The sequence below is a fragment of the Brachypodium distachyon genome, chromosome 4, assembly GCF_000005505.3.
Source record: "Brachypodium distachyon strain Bd21 chromosome 4, Brachypodium_distachyon_v3.0, whole genome shotgun sequence".
In the NCBI taxonomy this organism is placed as follows: Eukaryota; Viridiplantae; Streptophyta; class Magnoliopsida; order Poales; family Poaceae; genus Brachypodium; species Brachypodium distachyon.
In genome coordinates this window covers 28,421,589-28,440,637 of record NC_016134.3, presented here as the reverse complement: position 1 = coordinate 28,440,637, position 19,049 = coordinate 28,421,589, and the positions used below count along the sequence as shown (strand labels likewise).

Below are 19,049 nucleotides of genomic sequence, written 5' to 3'. Positions count from 1 at the left end.
GTTTCCATGCTGACATAAAGCTATTTTGGAACATGTGTCATTGGTCCAAAACATTTTGACACCCTGGTCAAATTAGAGGGCTCTCACTAAGGATTAGTCATGCCAAATCTTCATGATGCCAAATAGTGGTAGCTGAGGGAAGCATATTTTTCGACAAGTTGAAAGACGAAAAGTCGAAAACTATACTTCTACCACTGTTTGCGTACTAAGTGAAGCTTTTTTTTTTAGGGAAAGTGAAGCTTTGACTTATGCCAGATCACAACTAGACATCTACCACTGTTTGATTAACATTTTCTCAAGGATACACAGCATGTCCTAGGAAGCAGTTATTTCTGAAGAAAATCCGAACGAGAATGAACTACACAATCTAGCCCATGTGCCTACTTCCACATCCATGATGACCATTGGAACAACGCCGGCGAGAAGCCCAATAGAAAAATGGTGCGAACTTTTTACTTAGAAAACACGACTAATTTATTTCTTCCAAAACTATTAAATCTCACACAAGAAACAAACTACTCTTTTTTTTCCTAAATTCTTGTCATTATTTTATGTCAGTTTCACGGAGGGAGTAACAAATAGATATCTCAAATAGCTGGAAAAATTAAACAAATATCTTGCTTCGTCTAATTTATTCTTTCACTTTTCATGTCTTCATACATTTGCGTCAATTTTCCTCGTCCGATCGTCGAACAACCAAGGGCGCCAACAGAGTTAAGCATGGAGAAGACAAAATGCAATGGGTGAATGGGCCACTTTCCTTGGAAAATGAAAGCTTCTTCCACACCATGGCAATGTCGAAGATTCGCAATCTGCCCGTTACCGAATGGAGGACGTAATTAATTCCCACTTCAGCATCCCAGGTGGCTGTCCATTTTCGTTCCCCGCAATTCCTCGACAACGACAGGACTGACCCGCAAATGAACCACCACCTCTCCCTCCTTCCCCCTCCCCCGGTCCCAAAGCTCTCCCATCTCTCTCTCTCTCTCGAACACTCACACACGCACTGCGCCGCGCCAGTGGCCAGTGGGCGAGTGGAGCGGGAACGACGCATCGCCTCCTCCTCCGACCTCACCGACGCCGCCGCCGGAATCCCACGCACGCCTCCGGTGAGTCCCTCGCTCTCTCGTCGATCTCATGCGGCGGTGCGCGCGCCGGGGCCCCAATTTCGAGTGATTGGTGCTGGTTCTAGAGGGGGGTTCCCGTTGCGTGTGTTGAAGAGTGGAGGGGTGGGATCTCGCGCTGGGAAGTTCCGTGGGGGAGGTTTCATAGGTGGGCGGCGAGCTTTGGGCTGTGGTTCCTGTGATCCTGCGGGCCCCGGCGCACCGGCCATGGTGTGGGGAGCGATCTGCGGGGAGGAGGTGCACGGAGAGGCGTAATTCTGTCGCAATCCTCTGTTTTTTTTATTTTTATATCCTTTTGCTCGTTCGTTCGCCTTCGGTTTATTTATGTCCGGTTGCGAAGGCCGTGTTCTGATCTAGGACAGTGTAGAACAGACAGGCATTTCTGCGGGTCGTGATCTGTTTAATATTGGGAAACAATGCTCAGCGGAGGGGGCAGGTGTTGTGTTGAGATTCGGGAGGAATTGGGCCTGTGGAATTGTACGAATTTGCAGTTATGATACACTAGTTTGCTAGCACCTTGCATTGGCAGCTGGTTTGTACATATCTGGGGAGCAGCTGCTGGAGGTTGTTGTGTCTGGGAGTTAAAGGGTACTGGCTCCTAGCATCTTCTTCGTTTGGTTTATTGAATTGGGGAAGACAATGTGGCATATTTTTTTTGCGAAGTCGGACAAATCAGAGGGTTGTTTGGGTAACGTTGTTGTATGCATTTCTAATGTGGAAGTGTGTGCTGCATGCCATAGGTGTCATTGCAGCTGTGGAGTCTAAGGGTCTTTTTTTTTGGATATGAAACAATGATGTAGGGCAAAATCCCTTAAGTGAGCCTAAGGATCTTGCTAGTTAAGTATCAGTTTCTGTGTGGAATCAGGGGATTGGGTGATGGGATATAGTTCTGATTTGTCATCTATGGTAGTTAAATAGGTGGAAGTACCCTTTCTTTGGGTCTGAATTTGCCATGACGATTCACTGCATTTTAGGGCGGGGCTTGCCCTGGTGCTTGCAGCGTTCATTGTTTCCACAAATTGGATCCATGAGACGGTGGCTGTAATGGAACTTTTTTTAACTGCCGTCAAATATTGTACATGGCAAATTCCTCTGCATGTCTCCATCACACGATCTTGTTGTTCTAATGTTTCACGTGTTTGTATTGATCAAATGTACATTAAACACACAGTTGGTCTTTGTCCTATTAGAGCGACTGCAGTCGTTTCTAGATGGTCTATTGCAATATCTTGAGAACTGATATCTTTTCAAATGTAACCCCACTGGTGCTGTCATATCTTCCAAAAGCTGTTGCTTGTTTAATCACCATTTGATTATTCATCTACCCAGAACGTACATTTTGGCTTTTGATCTTTCAATTTTGACATTTTAAAGCTTATGTTGCCAATCCAGTAGAAGATGCAAAATGAAATATGGGTTAAAATGCCCAATAGCTTAGGTTAATCTATCTTGACGTGTTCCAAATGTGTTGACACTATGGTCTTACGGGTATATGCTCTCTTCCTTTTGCTCTAAGAACTGGATCTGCTGACTGTGGCTATCAGGCTATATATCTTCTAATTTATTCACCCTTAAATTAACATGGATAAGCAATTATCTTGGTGACCACATGATATAAGTGGTAACCTTTCCATCCTTTTGTTATCATGTAAATTATGTGACACAAAGGGACAATATCACCTGTTATGTTGAATACTTTCATTTTATCTTGTAGGAGGACATATAAAACAATCTAAGTGGTAAAAGTTGGTAACTGTTCAATCATGCCGATTTACAACTCATCAGAAGCTCGAGGTTCTCGAGAACCTACTTCACCTGCACCATCCACATCATCTCCTAGATCAAGGTATAAAATATCTTCACTGTTCTTTATTATATTTATGAGTTATTGCTAATCAAAAAGTAAATACTGTTGTTCACTAGATTCTTTCGTAGAATCAATTGCTTTAGCAAAATTAGCTTAGCTTCTTTAACTTGTTACATCTTCATCTCGCAAGTCTTAGTGTTTATTTAAAGCATTTATTCTTTCATATAGGGAAGCAAGCGATCTTGCAGAAGTCGATGATCCTGAAAGTGTAATGTCTACTGTTGCACGATTGCTGGAGCAGCTCCATGCGAGCATGACATCACCGTCAGAGAAGGAAGTGTCAACCAGACAATTGCTTGAATTGGCCAAAGTGAAAAAGGAGGCAAGGGTTATGATAGGCAGCCATTCACAGGCTATTCCATTATTTGTATCGATCCTTAGAAGTGGGACGTCTTCGGCCAAAGTAAATTCTGCAGCCGTACTTAGTGCACTCTGTAAGGAAGAGGACCTGCGTGTCAAGGTCCTATTAGGAGGTTGTATACCACCCTTACTCTCTCTCTTGAAGTCTGAATCTTCTGAAGCAAAGAAGGCTGCTGCTGAGGCTATTTTTGAAGTGTCTTCGGGTGGACTTTCGGATGACCACATAGGCATGAAAATATTTGTGACCGAAGGTGTTGTCCCGACTCTTTGGGACTTGCTCAACCCTAGGTCACGCCAAGATAGAGTAGTCGAAGGCTTTGTGACCGGAGCCTTAAGAAATCTATGTGGGGACAAAGATGGTTACTGGAAGGCCACACTTGAAGCTGGTGGAGTCGAAATTATCACCGGTCTTCTTTCATCCAAGAATACTGCTTCACAGTCAAATGCTGCCTCCCTCTTGGCACGGTTAATCTCTGCTTTCGGTGATAGCATCCCCAAAATAATAGATGCTGGGGCTGTTAAGGCCCTTCTTCAGCTTCTCAGTCGAGATGATGACATCGCTGTTCGTGAAAGTGCGGCTGATGCTTTGGAGGCCCTATCTTCCAAGTCCAGTATTGCAAAAAAAGCTGTGGTGGATGCAGGTGGTCTTCCTATTCTGATTGGAGCTGTTGTAGCACCCTCCAAAGAATGCATGCAGGGGGATACCTGCCATTCTCTACAAAGCCATGCTGTTCGTGCTTTATCAAATATTTGTGGTGGAACTACTTCTTTGTTGCTTTACCTGGGAGAGCAATGCCAATCACCCCGGTCACCCGTCCCCCTTGCTGACATTCTTGGAGCTCTTGCATATACCTTGATGGTGTTTGATGGCACTGATGGAAAATCCTTTGATCCAGTTGAGATAGAAAATATTTTGATTGTGCTCCTAAAAGGCCATGACAGTAAACTTGTGCTTGATCGTATTCTTGAAGCTTTAGCGAGTCTATATGGAAATGTTTCCCTCTGTGGTAGACTCGATCACTCAAATGCAAAGAAAGTTCTTGTAGGGCTGGTCACTATGGCTTCCAACGATGTTCAAGAACATCTTGTTCGTGCCTTGACTAGCTTGTGCTGTGATGGTCTTGGAATGTGGGAGGCTGTTGGAAAGAGAGAGGGAGTTCAGTTGCTAATATCATTACTTGGGCTTTCTAGTGAGCAGCATCAGGAGTATGCAGTTTCTTTGTTGGCTATCTTGAGTGATGAAGTAGATGACAGCAAGTGGGCAATAACAGCTGCTGGAGGTATCCCTCCACTTGTCCAGCTACTGGAAACAGGATCTCAAAAAGCAAAGGAGGATGCTGCTCATATCATGTGCAACTTGTGCTTGCACAGTGATGATATCAGGGCATGTGTTGAGAGTGCAGGGGCTGTTCTAGCGCTGCTTTGGCTTCTAAAGAGTGGCAGCTCTCATGGACAAGAAGCATCAGTCAAAGCACTCAAGAAGCTTATACGGTCCTCTGAATCTGCCACAATTAATCAACTCTTAGCAATACTGCTCAGTGACTCACCAAGCTCAAAGGCTCATGCCATTACAGTTCTTGGGCATGTGCTTGTACTGGCTCCTCAGAGAGATCTAGTTCAGAATGGAGCTCCAGCTAATAAAGGCCTTAGATCTCTTGTTCTTATTCTTGACTCATCAAATGAAGAAACTCAGGAATATGCTGCAACTGTATTGGCTGATATTTTCAGTACGCGCCAGGATATTTGTGACATCTTAGCAACTGATGAAATTGTTCACCCATGCATGAAGCTTTTGACAAGTGGAAATCAAGTTATTGCAACTCAGTCTGCTCGGGCTTTAGGAGCACTCTCACGCTCAGCTAATACAACATCGAAGAACAAGATGTCCTGTATAGCTGAAGGTGATGTGCAACCTCTTATAGAGATGGCAAAGACATCATCCATTGATGCTGCTGAAGCAGCAATTGCTGCATTAGCAAATCTTCTATCCGATGCCCAGATTGCTAAAGACGCGCTAGATGATAACATTGTCCAAGCTTTGACTAGAGTGCTAAAAGAGGGAAGCTTAGAAGGCAAAATTAGTGCTTCACGGTCACTTTATCAGTTGCTCAACCAGTTCCCCCTCAGTGAAGTTTTTCCAGATTACGCACTATGCTGTTTTATAATTCAAGCACTGTTGGTGTGTCTATCTGGAATCAGTTTGGAAAATGTTACTAGTTTGGATCCCTTGGATGTGCTTGCGTTTATGGCTATGACCAAGGAGGATGCTCATTTTAGCTCTCCTTTGTGGGCTGCCTTTCTTGAAGTTCCAGAAAGTTTAGAACCTTTAGTCCACTGTATCAGTGTTGGCCTTCCCCCGATTCAAGATAAGTCTATTCTAATTTTCTCCAGGCTATGTCAGGATCAATCATCTGTGCTTGGTGAGCACATAAACAGAAGTCAAGGTTGCATTGGTTCTCTTGCTAGCAGAATTATGGAATCAACAAACATGGAAATAAGAATTGGCAGTGCAATAACCCTCATATCTGCTTTAAAGGACAACAGAGAGCATTCAATTGAAGTTCTTGAAGTGTCAGGGCATCTGAACAATCTAATATCTGCACTCATTGATATGTTGAAGGAACAGTCCACGTCAACATCCTTAGACATTGAAGTCTGGAAACCTTACACAGAGAAGAGTTTGTATAATTGTGAGCAGGATGTACCTGATTCAGGAAAGGTTTTGGAAGAAACAGTTCCGCTTCTGCTCTCACTTATTTGCTCTTCTAGTCCTAGAAGTAAACTTACTGTTATGGACCTTGGTGGTATTGATATTATCTCTGACAAACTTGCTGGCCACACTGCTAACCGACAGGTGCATGTTTCACTTGTTAACTTCTCGCTTGGTGATAAATTTAAGTTTTACTGCTCTAATCTGCTATGTTGTTTGAGCTGAGGGATGCATCAAGATAAATAAACAATGCTATGTTTCTGGGGCAAGCACTGTTTTTGGTCCTGCATCAATTACTTTAACCTGTTAACTTTTACGAGTTAGGTGATTTATTTTGGTTCAAGATTTTTGTCCATGTTACACGGCTTGGTATCTCAAGTTGTTATTATCGGCAATGTAGAAATCTTAGTTTCAGTTTGGCCTACTAAATTGACTACTGTGCAAAGATGAGTAAACTCTGCCTTGCTTTCAGTGTTATGCACCGTTGATGTTATTTTTTCTCCTCATGTCGGAAGTATGCCTTAGGCGGCTCCTCTTCCTCAATTTTTTACTGTCTTTTACCCGGATTTTTTGTTTCCATGTACTAAAAGTGCGATGAAATATAACCAGATTAACATTTACCAAACTAAGTCGAAATCCTGATTAGCTTATCTATGTGCACGGTAATCTGACATAACTATCAAAGCAAGTCCAGTGAGCGGATTAACGATCATTTTGCCCAGTCCTAATTAAACCCCTCGTTTCAAAACCAAGTGCATCCTACTCCCTCCGATCCATAATAAGTGTCGCTATTTATTCTCTTCCTTGCTACAACAGGATGAGCTTGTTTATCAGATCTAGTTGCACCATCAAACCAATTTATCAGCACATGTTGTAGGGTTGGTCTAGCAGGTCAATGTATTAAAAAATAAAACTTTGGGCATCGCAAAAAAAAAAATTGGGCCTTTATTTTTCTTTTTTGGATTATTGGTATGCAAACATTTAATGATAACTTCTAAGATGAGTAGCTGTGTTTACTATTATGTTCATTTGTGAACTTTGCCCAGTAATCAAGGGAAGAAGTAGAGTCCAGACTGAAAACTTTTATTTTGTATACTGGAGTTGGTAGTTATTAGGGTACAGAGGTGTGCCAATTATGGATTGCATTACTTGTACCTAATTATGTAACTGGAGTTGTTAACAAGCAAGGAAAATATCTGGTCCTTGTATTTAGTAGCTGAATTATTATCAATACTAGAGATCTGAATTTTTGTATTAATGTGTAGCCACACTTCAATTCTTAGTCACGTTACAGACTTGTCTGTATTTAATGTTTCTTCTTCCATACTAAATTCACAGCTCTAATATCTCCTTGTTACAGGAACAGGATGAAGATTCAGAGAGTGTATGGAGTTGCGCCCTTCTCTTGGCTACTTTATTTCAGGATTCAGTGGTCATTCAATCTTCAGCAATAATGCGAATTCTACCTTCTTTAGCTTCGTTGCTGAGATCTGATAAGATCATGGATAAGTACTTTGCTGCTCAGTCACTGGCTAGCCTGGTTTGTACTGGAAGCAGAGGTATACAGCTTGCTATTGTGAATTCTGGTGCAGCTGCTGGTGCTATAGCTATGATTGGACAGGTAGAATCTGATATGCCAAACCTTGTTACAATGGCTGAAGAGTTCAAGTTGGCAGAAAATCCAAGTCAAATAATATTGAAGAGTCTTTTTGAGCTTGAGGATGTTCGGACCGGTGCTACTGCGCGAAGGTCCATACCCTTGCTAGTAGATATACTTAAACCAATGCCAGACAGACCAGGTGCACCTTTGGTTGCTTTGCACCTACTGACTCAACTAGCAGAAGGTAGTGAGACAAATAAAGTTCTTATGGCGGAGGCTGGAGCTTTAGATGCTTTAACTATGTATCTGTCTTTAAGCCCACAAGACTCAACTGAAACTACCATCATCAATCTATTAGGGATCTTATACAGAAACCCTGATCTGCTTTACCATGAAACCTCACTTAGCACTTTGAATCAACTTGTAGCTGTATTGCGTTTGGGCTCGAGAAATTCTAGGCTTAGTGCAGCAAGGGCATTGCAGTACCTATTTGATTCAGAGAATATAAGAGATACTGAAGTGGCTAGGCAAGCTATTCAGCCATTACTTGACATGCTTGAGTCAGGAACTGAAATAGAACAGCAAGCAACACTTGGTGCTCTAATCAAACTTTCTGCCGGTAATGCCTCAAAGGCTTCAGCTATGTTTGACATAGAAGGCAATACACTTGAAAGCCTTTATAAAATTTTATCTTTCAGTTCGTCCTTAGATCTTAAGAAAGATGCTGCTCAGCTCTGCTACATTTTATTTGAGAATTCAGTGGTACGGGCATCACCGATTGCCACTGAATGTCTTCAGCCCTTGATATCATTAATGGCATCAGGCTCTAGTTTGGTTGTTGAACCATCTGTCTGTGCTCTGAACAGGCTACTGGATGAAGAGTACAATGCAGAGATTGCTGCAACTATTGAAGTTGTTGATCTTCTTGTTAGTTTTGTTCCTGGAACTAACTACCAATTGTCAGAGGCGTCTATTGCTGCTCTCATAAAGTTGGGCAAGGACCGTCCAAACTGCAAACTTGACATGGTTAAAGCTGGTATCATTGAGCATGCACTAGATATGATTCTGGATGTTCCGATCTCTGTTAGCTCATCCATTGCTGAGTTACTTCGCATTTTAACAAACAACAGTGGCATCGCTAAAAGTTCTAATGCTGCAAAAATGGTGGAACCACTTTTCTTACTTTTACGTCGACCAGATGTCACCATGTGGGACCAGCACAGCGCCTTACAAGCACTTGTAAATATTCTAGAGAAACCTCAGAGTCTAGCAGCATTGAAGTCAACTCCCAGTCAAATTATTGAGCCATTGATATCATTTCTTGAATCTCCCTCTCAAGCAATCCAACAACTTGGTACTGAGGTGCTATCGCATCTTCTGGAACAGGAACATTTTCAACAGGATATCACTACAAAAAATGCAGTTGTCCCTCTGGTTCAGCTTGCTGGTATTGGAATCTTGAGCTTACAACAAACTGCAGTTAAAGCCCTTGAAAACATATCTCAGAGTTGGCCCAAGGCTGTAGCAGATGCAGGTGGAATTTTTGAACTCTCGAAGGTAATTGTCCAGGATGACCCTCAGCCAAGTCAAGCATTATGGGAGTCTGCAGCACTTGTATTGTGCAATGTTTTGCGTAATAGCTCTGACAACTATGTTAAAGTCTCAATGGCTGTACTTGTAAGATTGCTGAACTCCACCATGGAGAGTACTGTCACAATAGCTCTTGGTGCTCTTCTTGTGCAAGAGAAAAGTAATCCACGGTGTGCCGTAGCCATGGCTGAGGCTGGGGCTGTACGTGCACTGTTGGAGCTCCTTAAGAGTCATCGCTGTGAGGAATCTGCAGCAAGATTGCTTGAAGCACTGATAAACAATTCGAGGGTCCGAGAAACAAAAGTTGCCAAACACTCTATAGCTCCTCTGTCACAGTACCTGTTAGATCCCCAATCAAAGAATCAGCCAGCTAAGTTTTTGGTGACTCTTGCTCTAGGTGACATTTTCCAGCATGAAGCACTTGCAAGAGCAAGTGACTCTGTATCCGCCTGCCGTGCTCTTGTAAGCCTGCTTGAGGACCAGCCTACCGATGATATGACAATGGTTGCTATTTGTGCACTTCAAAGCTTAGTAATGCATAGCAGGACAAATAGGCGTGCCGTTGCGGAGGCTGGAGGAATTTTGGTTGTGCAGGAGTTGATTCTGTCGCCAAATATAGATATTGCAGGACAGGCTGCTCTGCTAATCAAGTATCTTTTTTCAAATCATACACTTCAAGAATATGTTTCTAATGAGCTCATCCGATCTCTTACTGGTTAGTTGTCAATCTTTCTTCTGGAGTCAGATTTTTTTTTCAGCTGCTTGCTTTTCATGTTCATGTGTAAATTAAATGCCTCTTTCACTATAATGTTTGTAATCTAAACTACAATTTCTTGCAGCTGCCTTAGAAAGAGAACTGCTCTCTACATCAACTATCAATGAAGTTATTTTGAGGACAATATATGTCATATTCAGCAACTTTAGAAAGGTTCGGTTTTCTGAGGCAGCAACATTGTGCATACCCCATCTGGTTTGTGCCCTGAAAGATGGAAATGAGGCTGCCCAAGAGAGTGTGCTAGACACCCTTTGCTTGCTGAAAGAATCTTGGCCCCAAATGAATGAAGACATTGCCAAAGCCCAATCTCTGATTTCAGCGGAGGCCATCCCTGTACTACAAATGCTTATGAAGACCTGTCCTCCCAGTTTTCATGACAGAGCTGATAGCTTACTGCATTGTTTGCCTGGTTGTTTAACCGTGACCATCCTACGTGGAAATAACTTAAAACAGACAATGGGGGGTACAAATGCATTTTGTTGCCTGCAAATAGGAAATGGTCCTCCAAGGCAAACCAAGGTAAGCTCTTGAAGATGATCTTTCTCACTGATTCATATATCATGCACTTTTGTTCTCACTCCATTAAGTTAGAATGGCAATTACTCTTGGAGCTGCATATCAATAAATTAAAGTGGACATTACTGTTTATTTGCGTATCTGTTTTCTGAAGGTGCACAGTATAGTATTTGTAGCCTTTCATACTTTACTTTCTAGATATTTTTATGGTCTGCAGTTGCTGATTAGCACTGATTGTCAGGTGGTGAACCATAGCATATGCCCGGTATGGAATGAGGGCTTCACTTGGTTATTTGATATACCACCAAAAGGGCAGAAGCTGTACATCTTGTGCAAAAGCAAAAATACATTTGGAAAGGTATGGTGGAGTAGCTTCCTTGTATGCTATTTTTTCTTGGTTCTTGTCTGCAATTTCCTAAACTCAGGTGCTTGCTTCGCAGTCAACCCTTGGAAGAGTCACCATCCAGATCGACAAAGTCGTCACGGAGGGAGTATACAGCGGGTTCTTCAGCCTCAGCCACGACGGCGGCAAGGATGGCTCGAGAACGCTAGAGATAGAGATTGTATGGTCAAACAGACCGTCCAACAACAGTATGTAGCATGGCTAATTTCGCCCGGTGCCAATATTATAGCCCCGGCTCCCATGTAAATCATTCCCATAAACATCCAGATCATTGTATTGTAGAGGACTTACACTGTTTACAAACAACATCTGCGTCATTGAATTTGTTTCGAGGCCCTTCGCCTCTGTAGCTATAAACAGATTTTGGACCGCACGCCTATTTTTTCTGTACAGGTGAAGTTATTTCCTGTAATTATAATCTAGAGTAGTTTGGTGTGGGTTTGAAGGAACACTGCAACTCTGCGTGTGCTGTCTCCATTTGTGCCTTTTGTTGCCACTTCTTCTAAGCCTTTTCTATTTGCAGTATCTTGAAGCCCGTGGGTCTGATCAGAGCATGTTCAATGCAAGGTGCTTAAGAAAGTGCTACAAAATTAAACTGGTTTATTCTTAAGCATTAGTGCATATTTCTATACTAGAGGTGCCTAATTAAGCACCTGTCCTATAAAACGCAAGCATCAGTGCTTAGACAAAACTTGGTTTTCTTTGTGCAAGTACCTCCCTAAGCCCCTTGCATGGAACATGCTCTCAGTGACCACGTTTTGGAAGTGAGAAGAGATGTGATCCTTGAACTGTAGTACAGTACTAATTTTGTGCGTGATTATGTTGTTTAAGAAAAATAGTTTCATACTAGTCTGCAGCTGAGGATTGTGAATCAGAGCCACTAAAAAGATGCACACAAAAATGCAAGGACAGTCGCCGACTTGTAGTCTAGTATTTGCAGGCGGAACAAAGACAGGACCGGTAGAAGTAGAACCAGAGTAGAACTTCTACCCGAGTCCAGACTGGGGAAGAGAAAGGGCATCGGCTGGTATTTGTTTTTTAATGGAAACAGATAAAACTCACGGGGGGATAAAAGAGGGAGAGACGTCCGATGCGCGCCACGTCGCTCGGGAGCACGGATCGGATCAGGCTCGTGAACAGGCAAAACCCCCATCCTAAAAAAAATCTGAACGCAACGAGCAGAGTATCCCGCGAACTGCTCCGTTAATTTAGTCCCACATCGGCCGTGGACTGCGGAACAGACGCGCAGATAAACGCCGGTCGGGACACACGCAGCACCACGCGGCAAGCGTGGTTAAAGCAGTTTAACCTTTGAGACGACAGGAGGAGCGCGGCGGTAGCGCGCGCCAGCGACAATGGCGGCGCGAGACAACTCGATCGGCGGACGCGGGACAAGGACGAGGATAAAAAATGGATACTGAAAACTAAAAATGACAAAACGGATAATAACCCGAACACAGTGACAAGGACGACACGTGTGCTTTGCTGTATTTTTTTTGTCTCTATACACGTACGTCGTTTCACCAGCCAAAAAGATACTCTCTTCGTTCATAACTATAAAACATTACAATTTTGTTTCAAGTAAAAAAAATGTAAAATTTGATCAAATTTACAGAAAAAAAATCTACCAGCACGTGTAAAATTTAAATATATTCTTAGATTCTGCGTACGCGTGATCGGGTCAATGCAAGACCAAGATCTTTATTGTTTTCATTTCCTTTTAACTTATATAAATTCAATCCTTCCAAATTTATACAAGTATTACGTATTATTTACTACTCCCTCCGTGCAATAAAAGATGTCTCAAGTTTGTCAAAATTTGGATGTATCTAGACATTACTTAGTGTATAAATGCATTCAAATTTGGTCAAAATTGAGACATCCTTTGTTGGACGGAGTGGGTATTTCCAATTGAAGCTAGTGTTATTTGGAACTGGCCATTAATTCTTTTTTGGAAGCATAGGCGTGCGGATCTTTGTTATGCGAGCACTGCTATGTGTACGATGATTTGTATCAAGGACGGAGCCAGGGTGTGCTTATTGGGGGGGGGGGGGGGATGAATATCAAAGATTGGAGGGAGCGATTAAGCATAGACCCTAGTATTTTTGCAAGTTTTACTTTAAAAAAGCACTAAATTAGCCTTTTAAATTAGCCAAAGCCCCCCATGCGCCCCCCCCCCCTTAAATCCATCCCTGATTTGTATACGATTTTCATACGACAATGGATAGCAGCCATTCATCGCATCAGGAGTGAAGGCTGCAGCTGTCAAATCAAGTGTTGCATAGGGTTTGTACAAGAAAACATCGTACGCACAGCGATTCCGTTGTTATGCAGACCGAGTACAACAAATAGTGGTAAGGCGCAGCGAGACATGCATCAATTACTTCCAATTTATCCTAAGGTGTTATTTCTTAATTTGAACATCTATATGTAACTTTCAAAAAATCCATATGAATCTTTGTATTCGTGTTTGCATCCCAGACAACCATCAAGGTCACAAAGATCTTTTGTTTGCGAAATTTTAAAGGACTTCCAATTTATCCAAAGGTGTTTTTTCTTTAACTTCTACATAAGAGAAGCTCTCTTTCATTTATGTCAGATTAGGTTTTACATTTCCCTAATTTAAGCGTCATATTGGTGCCGTCCTAAACTCATTACTTCCTTATTTAAAACATAGGAGGAAAGGAGGGAGTAGTAAATTAGTTTTGGTATTAACTGCGCTAAAGAAGAATTCTTGTGTCAAGAGTCAAGATGCTACATGTTGTTGGAACGAGCAAAACACTTTTTCACGAATTGAAACTAAACTTGTGTTTGTTTGGGTTGGAGCTACACAGTTGTAGCTCCCAGAATCAGTTGTAGTTACGATCATCGGTTGGAAGGTTGGACCCATCTTATGTTATACGGCTACGATGCAGACCCCAGAGGAGGGAGACGCCAGGGTGCGACACAGGGAAGGGTGGTGGCAGAGCGGGAGAGGAGTGGCCCAGCTCCATGCCCAAAATATCTTAGGCAGTTGTTATGTTCTTCGAGGAGTGACGGATTGTGGGGAGTAGGAGAGGGTGGGTGTATGATCCGTTTTGTAAATGGGCGAAAGAATAGATAAACCAGTCCAATGACAATTTGGATGTTGCATGAAAATTGTGAGAATTCCGAAATCGTTGCTTCCTGTCAATAGTGTTTTTTTTGGAATACTTCAAAACAGGGACTGTTATTCCCTCCGTGCAGTATTAAGTGCCGCAACTTTGTATACAGCATGTATCTACCGAATGGAGGGAGGAGAAGCCAGGCCGAGCATATCTATTGGACTGGCTGCCTAACAAATATACCAGCTACTCCCTCCGTCCACCTCGACCGTGGAGTGCGAATTCCACGCGCAAATATACCCTGGCCGGGACACTGGTATCACCGCGCGGCGAGCGCGGTCAGCAGTCAGTCGATTCGGTAGGCAACGAGAAACGGACGACGGCGCGGCGGCGATGAGAAACGGACGACGCTTAATAACCGGACAGCAAACCAGGAACGGTAGTCTCGCGCGCATACGGACAAAAATGAACAATGGTTAAACCGAATAATTACCGGACACAGGACGCGACGCGAGAGGCGCTCTGGCGGACGCGGGACACGCGACGCGACGCGAGAGAGGCGCTCTCTCTCTAGAGAGAAGGGGGGAGGATGAGACGCGGACGGATTGAAACGAAAGAGGCGCTCTCTAGACACGTTAGGACGCGACAACTCACTCGACAGTAGGGTTCACAGCAGCGGCAACGCGCTCCTCTGACTCACGGTCTCACGTAGATACTCGATGGCGGAGGCAGCGCGCTCCGTGACGTACTCTCAAGCACACGACATGTGTGCTTTGCTTTTTCCCTTTTTGGACATCTCCCTCGTACGTGCTCAAATGCAATCCTATCTAGCGCCCCCGTGCATGCCCAGGGAAATATGCAGTCAAAAAGGCTTTTGCGCGGACAGAAGAGAAACCTAACCAGCAGTCAAACCGGAACCCGGAAGCACCGCATGCACGGCAATTAAACACGGTAAGCAATCAATGTCAAGTGTCGAGAAAAGGAAGACCGAAAAATAGAAGAGTGGACTCTATGTTTTTACTCTCTACTTTTTGTGAAGCAACTGGTCCCATTTAGTGAAGTTTTTTTATTAAATTTAAACAAACTTGTGATACAAATTATTCTATCTATTAATTTTTCTCATTTCCTTTGCTGAGAAGACTTCTCGTGCGGGAATCGATGTATGGGAGGACACACGGTCGAGAGTCAGGGTGGGCAAAAAAACCAAGAAACCGATCACCGAAAAACCGAGAACCGAAGCCGATTAGACCGAAACCGAAGAACCGTATGAAACATCGGCCAGAAAACTCAGAAAACCAAAGTTTTCTGGTCAGTTCGGTTTCTGGTCTCGGTTTACCGAAAAAACCTGAAACACCTGAAGTATTCATATGCCGCATGCATGGCCTGCAGCATGCTGCCATCTTTGAAATTTATGTTTTCATTGCATGTTAGATGTTACTTACTTGCTGCTGCCATTTATGTGCGTCTATGTCACACAAGATTATGTATTTATTTTTGCGTTGAACTTTGTAAGTCTTAAATCTATGAGATGTTGCTAAATCTGTTTTCAGTACTGTTTTTACTCAACCAATTATGTTCGGTTAGTTCGGTTCAGAACCGAGAACCGAATCGAACATTCGGTTAACCGAAAATTTGGTTCTCAAAAATTTCAAGGGGATTTCGGTTCTCAGTTTTGGAAAACCGAACTTCGTGAATACCCGAAGAACCGAACCGAAATTTCGGTTATAACCGAACGCCCACCCTGAGTCGAGAGGGACGGAATTGAATCGCGGGAGGACCGAGGCTCGTATTCAAGCTGCAGCGAGGAGCGAACCGGCGCGGTTGACGGGTTATGGACATCTCGTGTGTGGCTTGGGATGCGCGTAATAATTCAGTGGAAAATGAAAATAACATTACATGGGGTAATTTTTGTCACATGTTTGTTTAAATGGTTTGTAGAAATTCCAGTAGATGGCATAAATCGCATCACAAAAGTAAAAGTAAAAAAATAAATTCACTCAAAATAGAAATATGCTAGTCGAAAGGAGCATGAACTGAGTAAATTATGGCCAAACGCCATCCATCCATGTTTGGACACCCCGCTGTGAACGTTGATTGAACCTGGACGCCGGCTTTGCTCATGCATGAAACCGCCCCTAACATTTTCTTGTTCCGATTAATCTCGACAAAGCGCGCAACCGTACCGATCAATTGCTTAAGGCGCTCGCTTGTTGCATCAGCGTATATAATCATGTGTAACATACGCGTATACTATATACGGTAGTATCTCTGGTGCGTCTTTTTATAGGTATGGTCTCAAGTATCGCCCGGCACACGAATATTAAAGTCTCAAGTCGTCGGTCTCCCGTCTTGGCTGGAGAAAATTGGAGGAAATTTAGTTTTTCTAACTTTCTACGCGGGATGACGGATGCTGGTGAGGTGTGGCCTTTGCTTACATTTTGACAAATTGCACATCAATGCCTTTTCTCTCCGTCTTAGTTCTCGATTTCTGAAATAATCAAAGACTGGTTATTACATTTGCCACGATATCAAAGACAAGAGTGAAACTAGTTATATTATTGAGTAAATTTTACAAAACCATACCTTTTGTGACAAGTTTCTCAGAGAACCACACTTATGACCAATTGTATCAAGAAATATCACAACTTTAGAGGTGGACTTTCTCAGAAAACCTTAATCTGACAGATTAAGTCATTTGACACGATTTCTGACAGATGTGGCCCACTGTCAGGTGTCGCGTGTCAATCTTTACCCGTTTCATTTGCCACGTAGGCTTTCAATTTAGCGGGTTGGGTTGGGTCGGGTCGAAATGTTACTTGGCAAATGAAACGGGTTAGGGTGTCGCGTGGCACCTAAGGCTGGGCCACATATGTCGAAATCGTGTCAAATTGCTTAATCTCTCATATCAGGGTTTTCTGATAAGATCTTACCCAAAAATTATGATTATGTGAGACAATTAGTCATAACTATGATTCTGTGAAAACCTTGACACAAAAGGTATGGTTTTCTAAATTTAATCTAAATCCGTGGATCGTCATACCCAACTTCCTGAATCATATTTTCTCCACCACTATATAGCAAAGAAATGATAAAAAAAACATAAATAACGATACCTCATACCTAAATGTAAAGAGTCATAACTTTGTCCTAAGTCAAACATCTGAGTTTGACTAAGTCTATAGAAAAATGTATCAATATCCAGAATATCAAATATGAATTTAATACAACTAATAGAAAAGTATAGATATAGTAGATTTTCTACGAACTCGGTCCAAGTTTTAAATTTCATTTTTTATAGAAAAACTGTAAGAGGGACCTTATAGCGTAATTGTGAGCACCAAAATTTGTCGTTGTGGGTGGAATCATGCACTCTTAACTTCACCGTCACACCAATTCACCGTCACACCAAGAGGTGTTTCTAAAAAAAATGACTTAGGATAAAGCTAAAACTTTTTACATTTAATAAACGGAGGGATCCAATTTTCCTCGTGTGTTCTCTTCTCTCCATGCGGAACGCTGTTTGAAATCTGAACCCAATGCGCGGCGGAGCGGAGCAGAGTTTCATCCCGGCGAACTATCATCTTTCTCCGTTTAGTACCACCTCGGCCGTGAAGAGCGAATTCGACGCGCAGATATACCCTGGCCGGGAGACAGGTGCACCGTGCGGCAAGCGCGGTTAGCAGTCAACCGATCGATTCAGTGCAACGCCCAGAGACGACGACAACGCGAGGAATTCTCGATCAATCCATCGGTAGTTAGTCAGATTTAACGGCCCACATCGACCAGGCCCAGAGAGACGACAGCGCGACGGGCGGCGGGCTGCGTCACAGGAACGACGGCGCCAGCAGGCAAACGAGCGGCGATGAGAAACAAACGCGGATATAATAACCAGAAACTGACGCGCATATAATAACCAGAAACGGAAAAAAAACACAGAAGGACGCCAGCGACTCGTAGTCTAATAAGCCGAATAAATAACCGGGGACCGACCACACGCGGGGAAGAGGAGGATAATTTACCGGACGCGCACGCGGAGAGACGCTCTCTGAGACGGTAGAGGATGTTGACGCGCGACATTGCGACGACGTACACCGGAATAGTGTTCTCAGGAGCGGCATCGCGCTCCACTCCACACACACACACACACAGCTACTCGATCAGTCAATCGGGTAGTGCTTTGCTTTTTCCCCCCTCTTTTAAACATGTCCTCAGTCAATCGGGTTCGGGAATAGTGTCAAATTACACGTTTTTTGCACGAACAGAAAAGAAACTAAGCTTGTCAAATCCCTTTCCAAGAAAAAAAACTAGTCAAATCAGGATTTTTTTTGCTCTTGTAGCATCCTGCATGCCCAACGAGTTTTTCTTCGTGTTATGACCCCCTAGCAAACGAAATTGACGAAGATGGCTTTCTCCCGAAACAATTGCCAAAAATGGCCTGGCCGAAGGGCTATAAAGCCGCGTGTCATCTTTTCCGCCATCTGCACCCGTGCCCATTCCATAAATTCAATGCCGAAGGTGGAAAGACCTTAAATCCAACGCCGGAATGTCCTTTGATCAAGGCAGAAAGCCATGTGGGCCCGTTTTCTAGGCCTTCCGCCATTCCATTTTGGGAAATGTTTGGGTAGGGGCCATTTTTGTCATTTCCTTTGGCTAGGGTGCAAAGGACAAAAAAAATCCCTGCCGAACTCAATCGACAAAAATAGTCACTTTTCAAATAAAATGTAAAAAATGGCTTGTCGGAAAGCCTTCTTGCGAATCGAAATGTGGTAAATCATTTGCCAATTGAGTTGGCAGAAAGCACTTACAAGTTACAACTAGCTCAGGCCTTGCACCAATACAATTGGCAGGAGTGTTTTCCGCCAACGGGGTAATTTTTTTTGGCATGTTTCTTAATACTCATAGTGCAAGTAACTTAGTTAGGAACATACATGCCAGGTCATCAAACTAAAATTTCTTGGTTTTACCCCATAGTGGAAGTAACGATCTCTAAGAAAGTTTGTGATTCATTTTACCCCCATTTA

At 43.1% G+C, this 19,049-nt stretch overlaps 1 protein-coding gene across 2 annotated transcripts; it reads left to right on the top strand.

Moving 5' to 3' along the window:
- Nucleotides 1-943: 943 nt before the first annotated feature.
- LOC100827707 (protein CELLULOSE SYNTHASE INTERACTIVE 3) lies at nt 944-11,467 on the top strand. 2 transcript variants are annotated; one of them, XM_014902787.2, is made up of 7 exons: nt 944-1,109; nt 2,839-2,970; nt 3,160-6,205; nt 7,428-9,966; nt 10,091-10,545; nt 10,784-10,900; nt 10,983-11,467. In XM_014902787.2, the coding sequence occupies exons 2-7, from the start codon at nt 2,888-2,890 to the stop codon at nt 11,139-11,141; spliced, it is 6,399 nt and encodes a 2,132-aa protein (XP_014758273.1). In that variant the 5' UTR covers nt 944-1,109; nt 2,839-2,887; the 3' UTR covers nt 11,142-11,467. The 2 variants fall into 2 exon arrangements, with proteins under 2 accessions (XP_014758273.1, XP_010237876.1); XM_010239574.3 differs by having other exon boundaries at nt 7,422-9,966.
- Nucleotides 11,468-19,049: the final 7,582 nt, after the last annotated feature.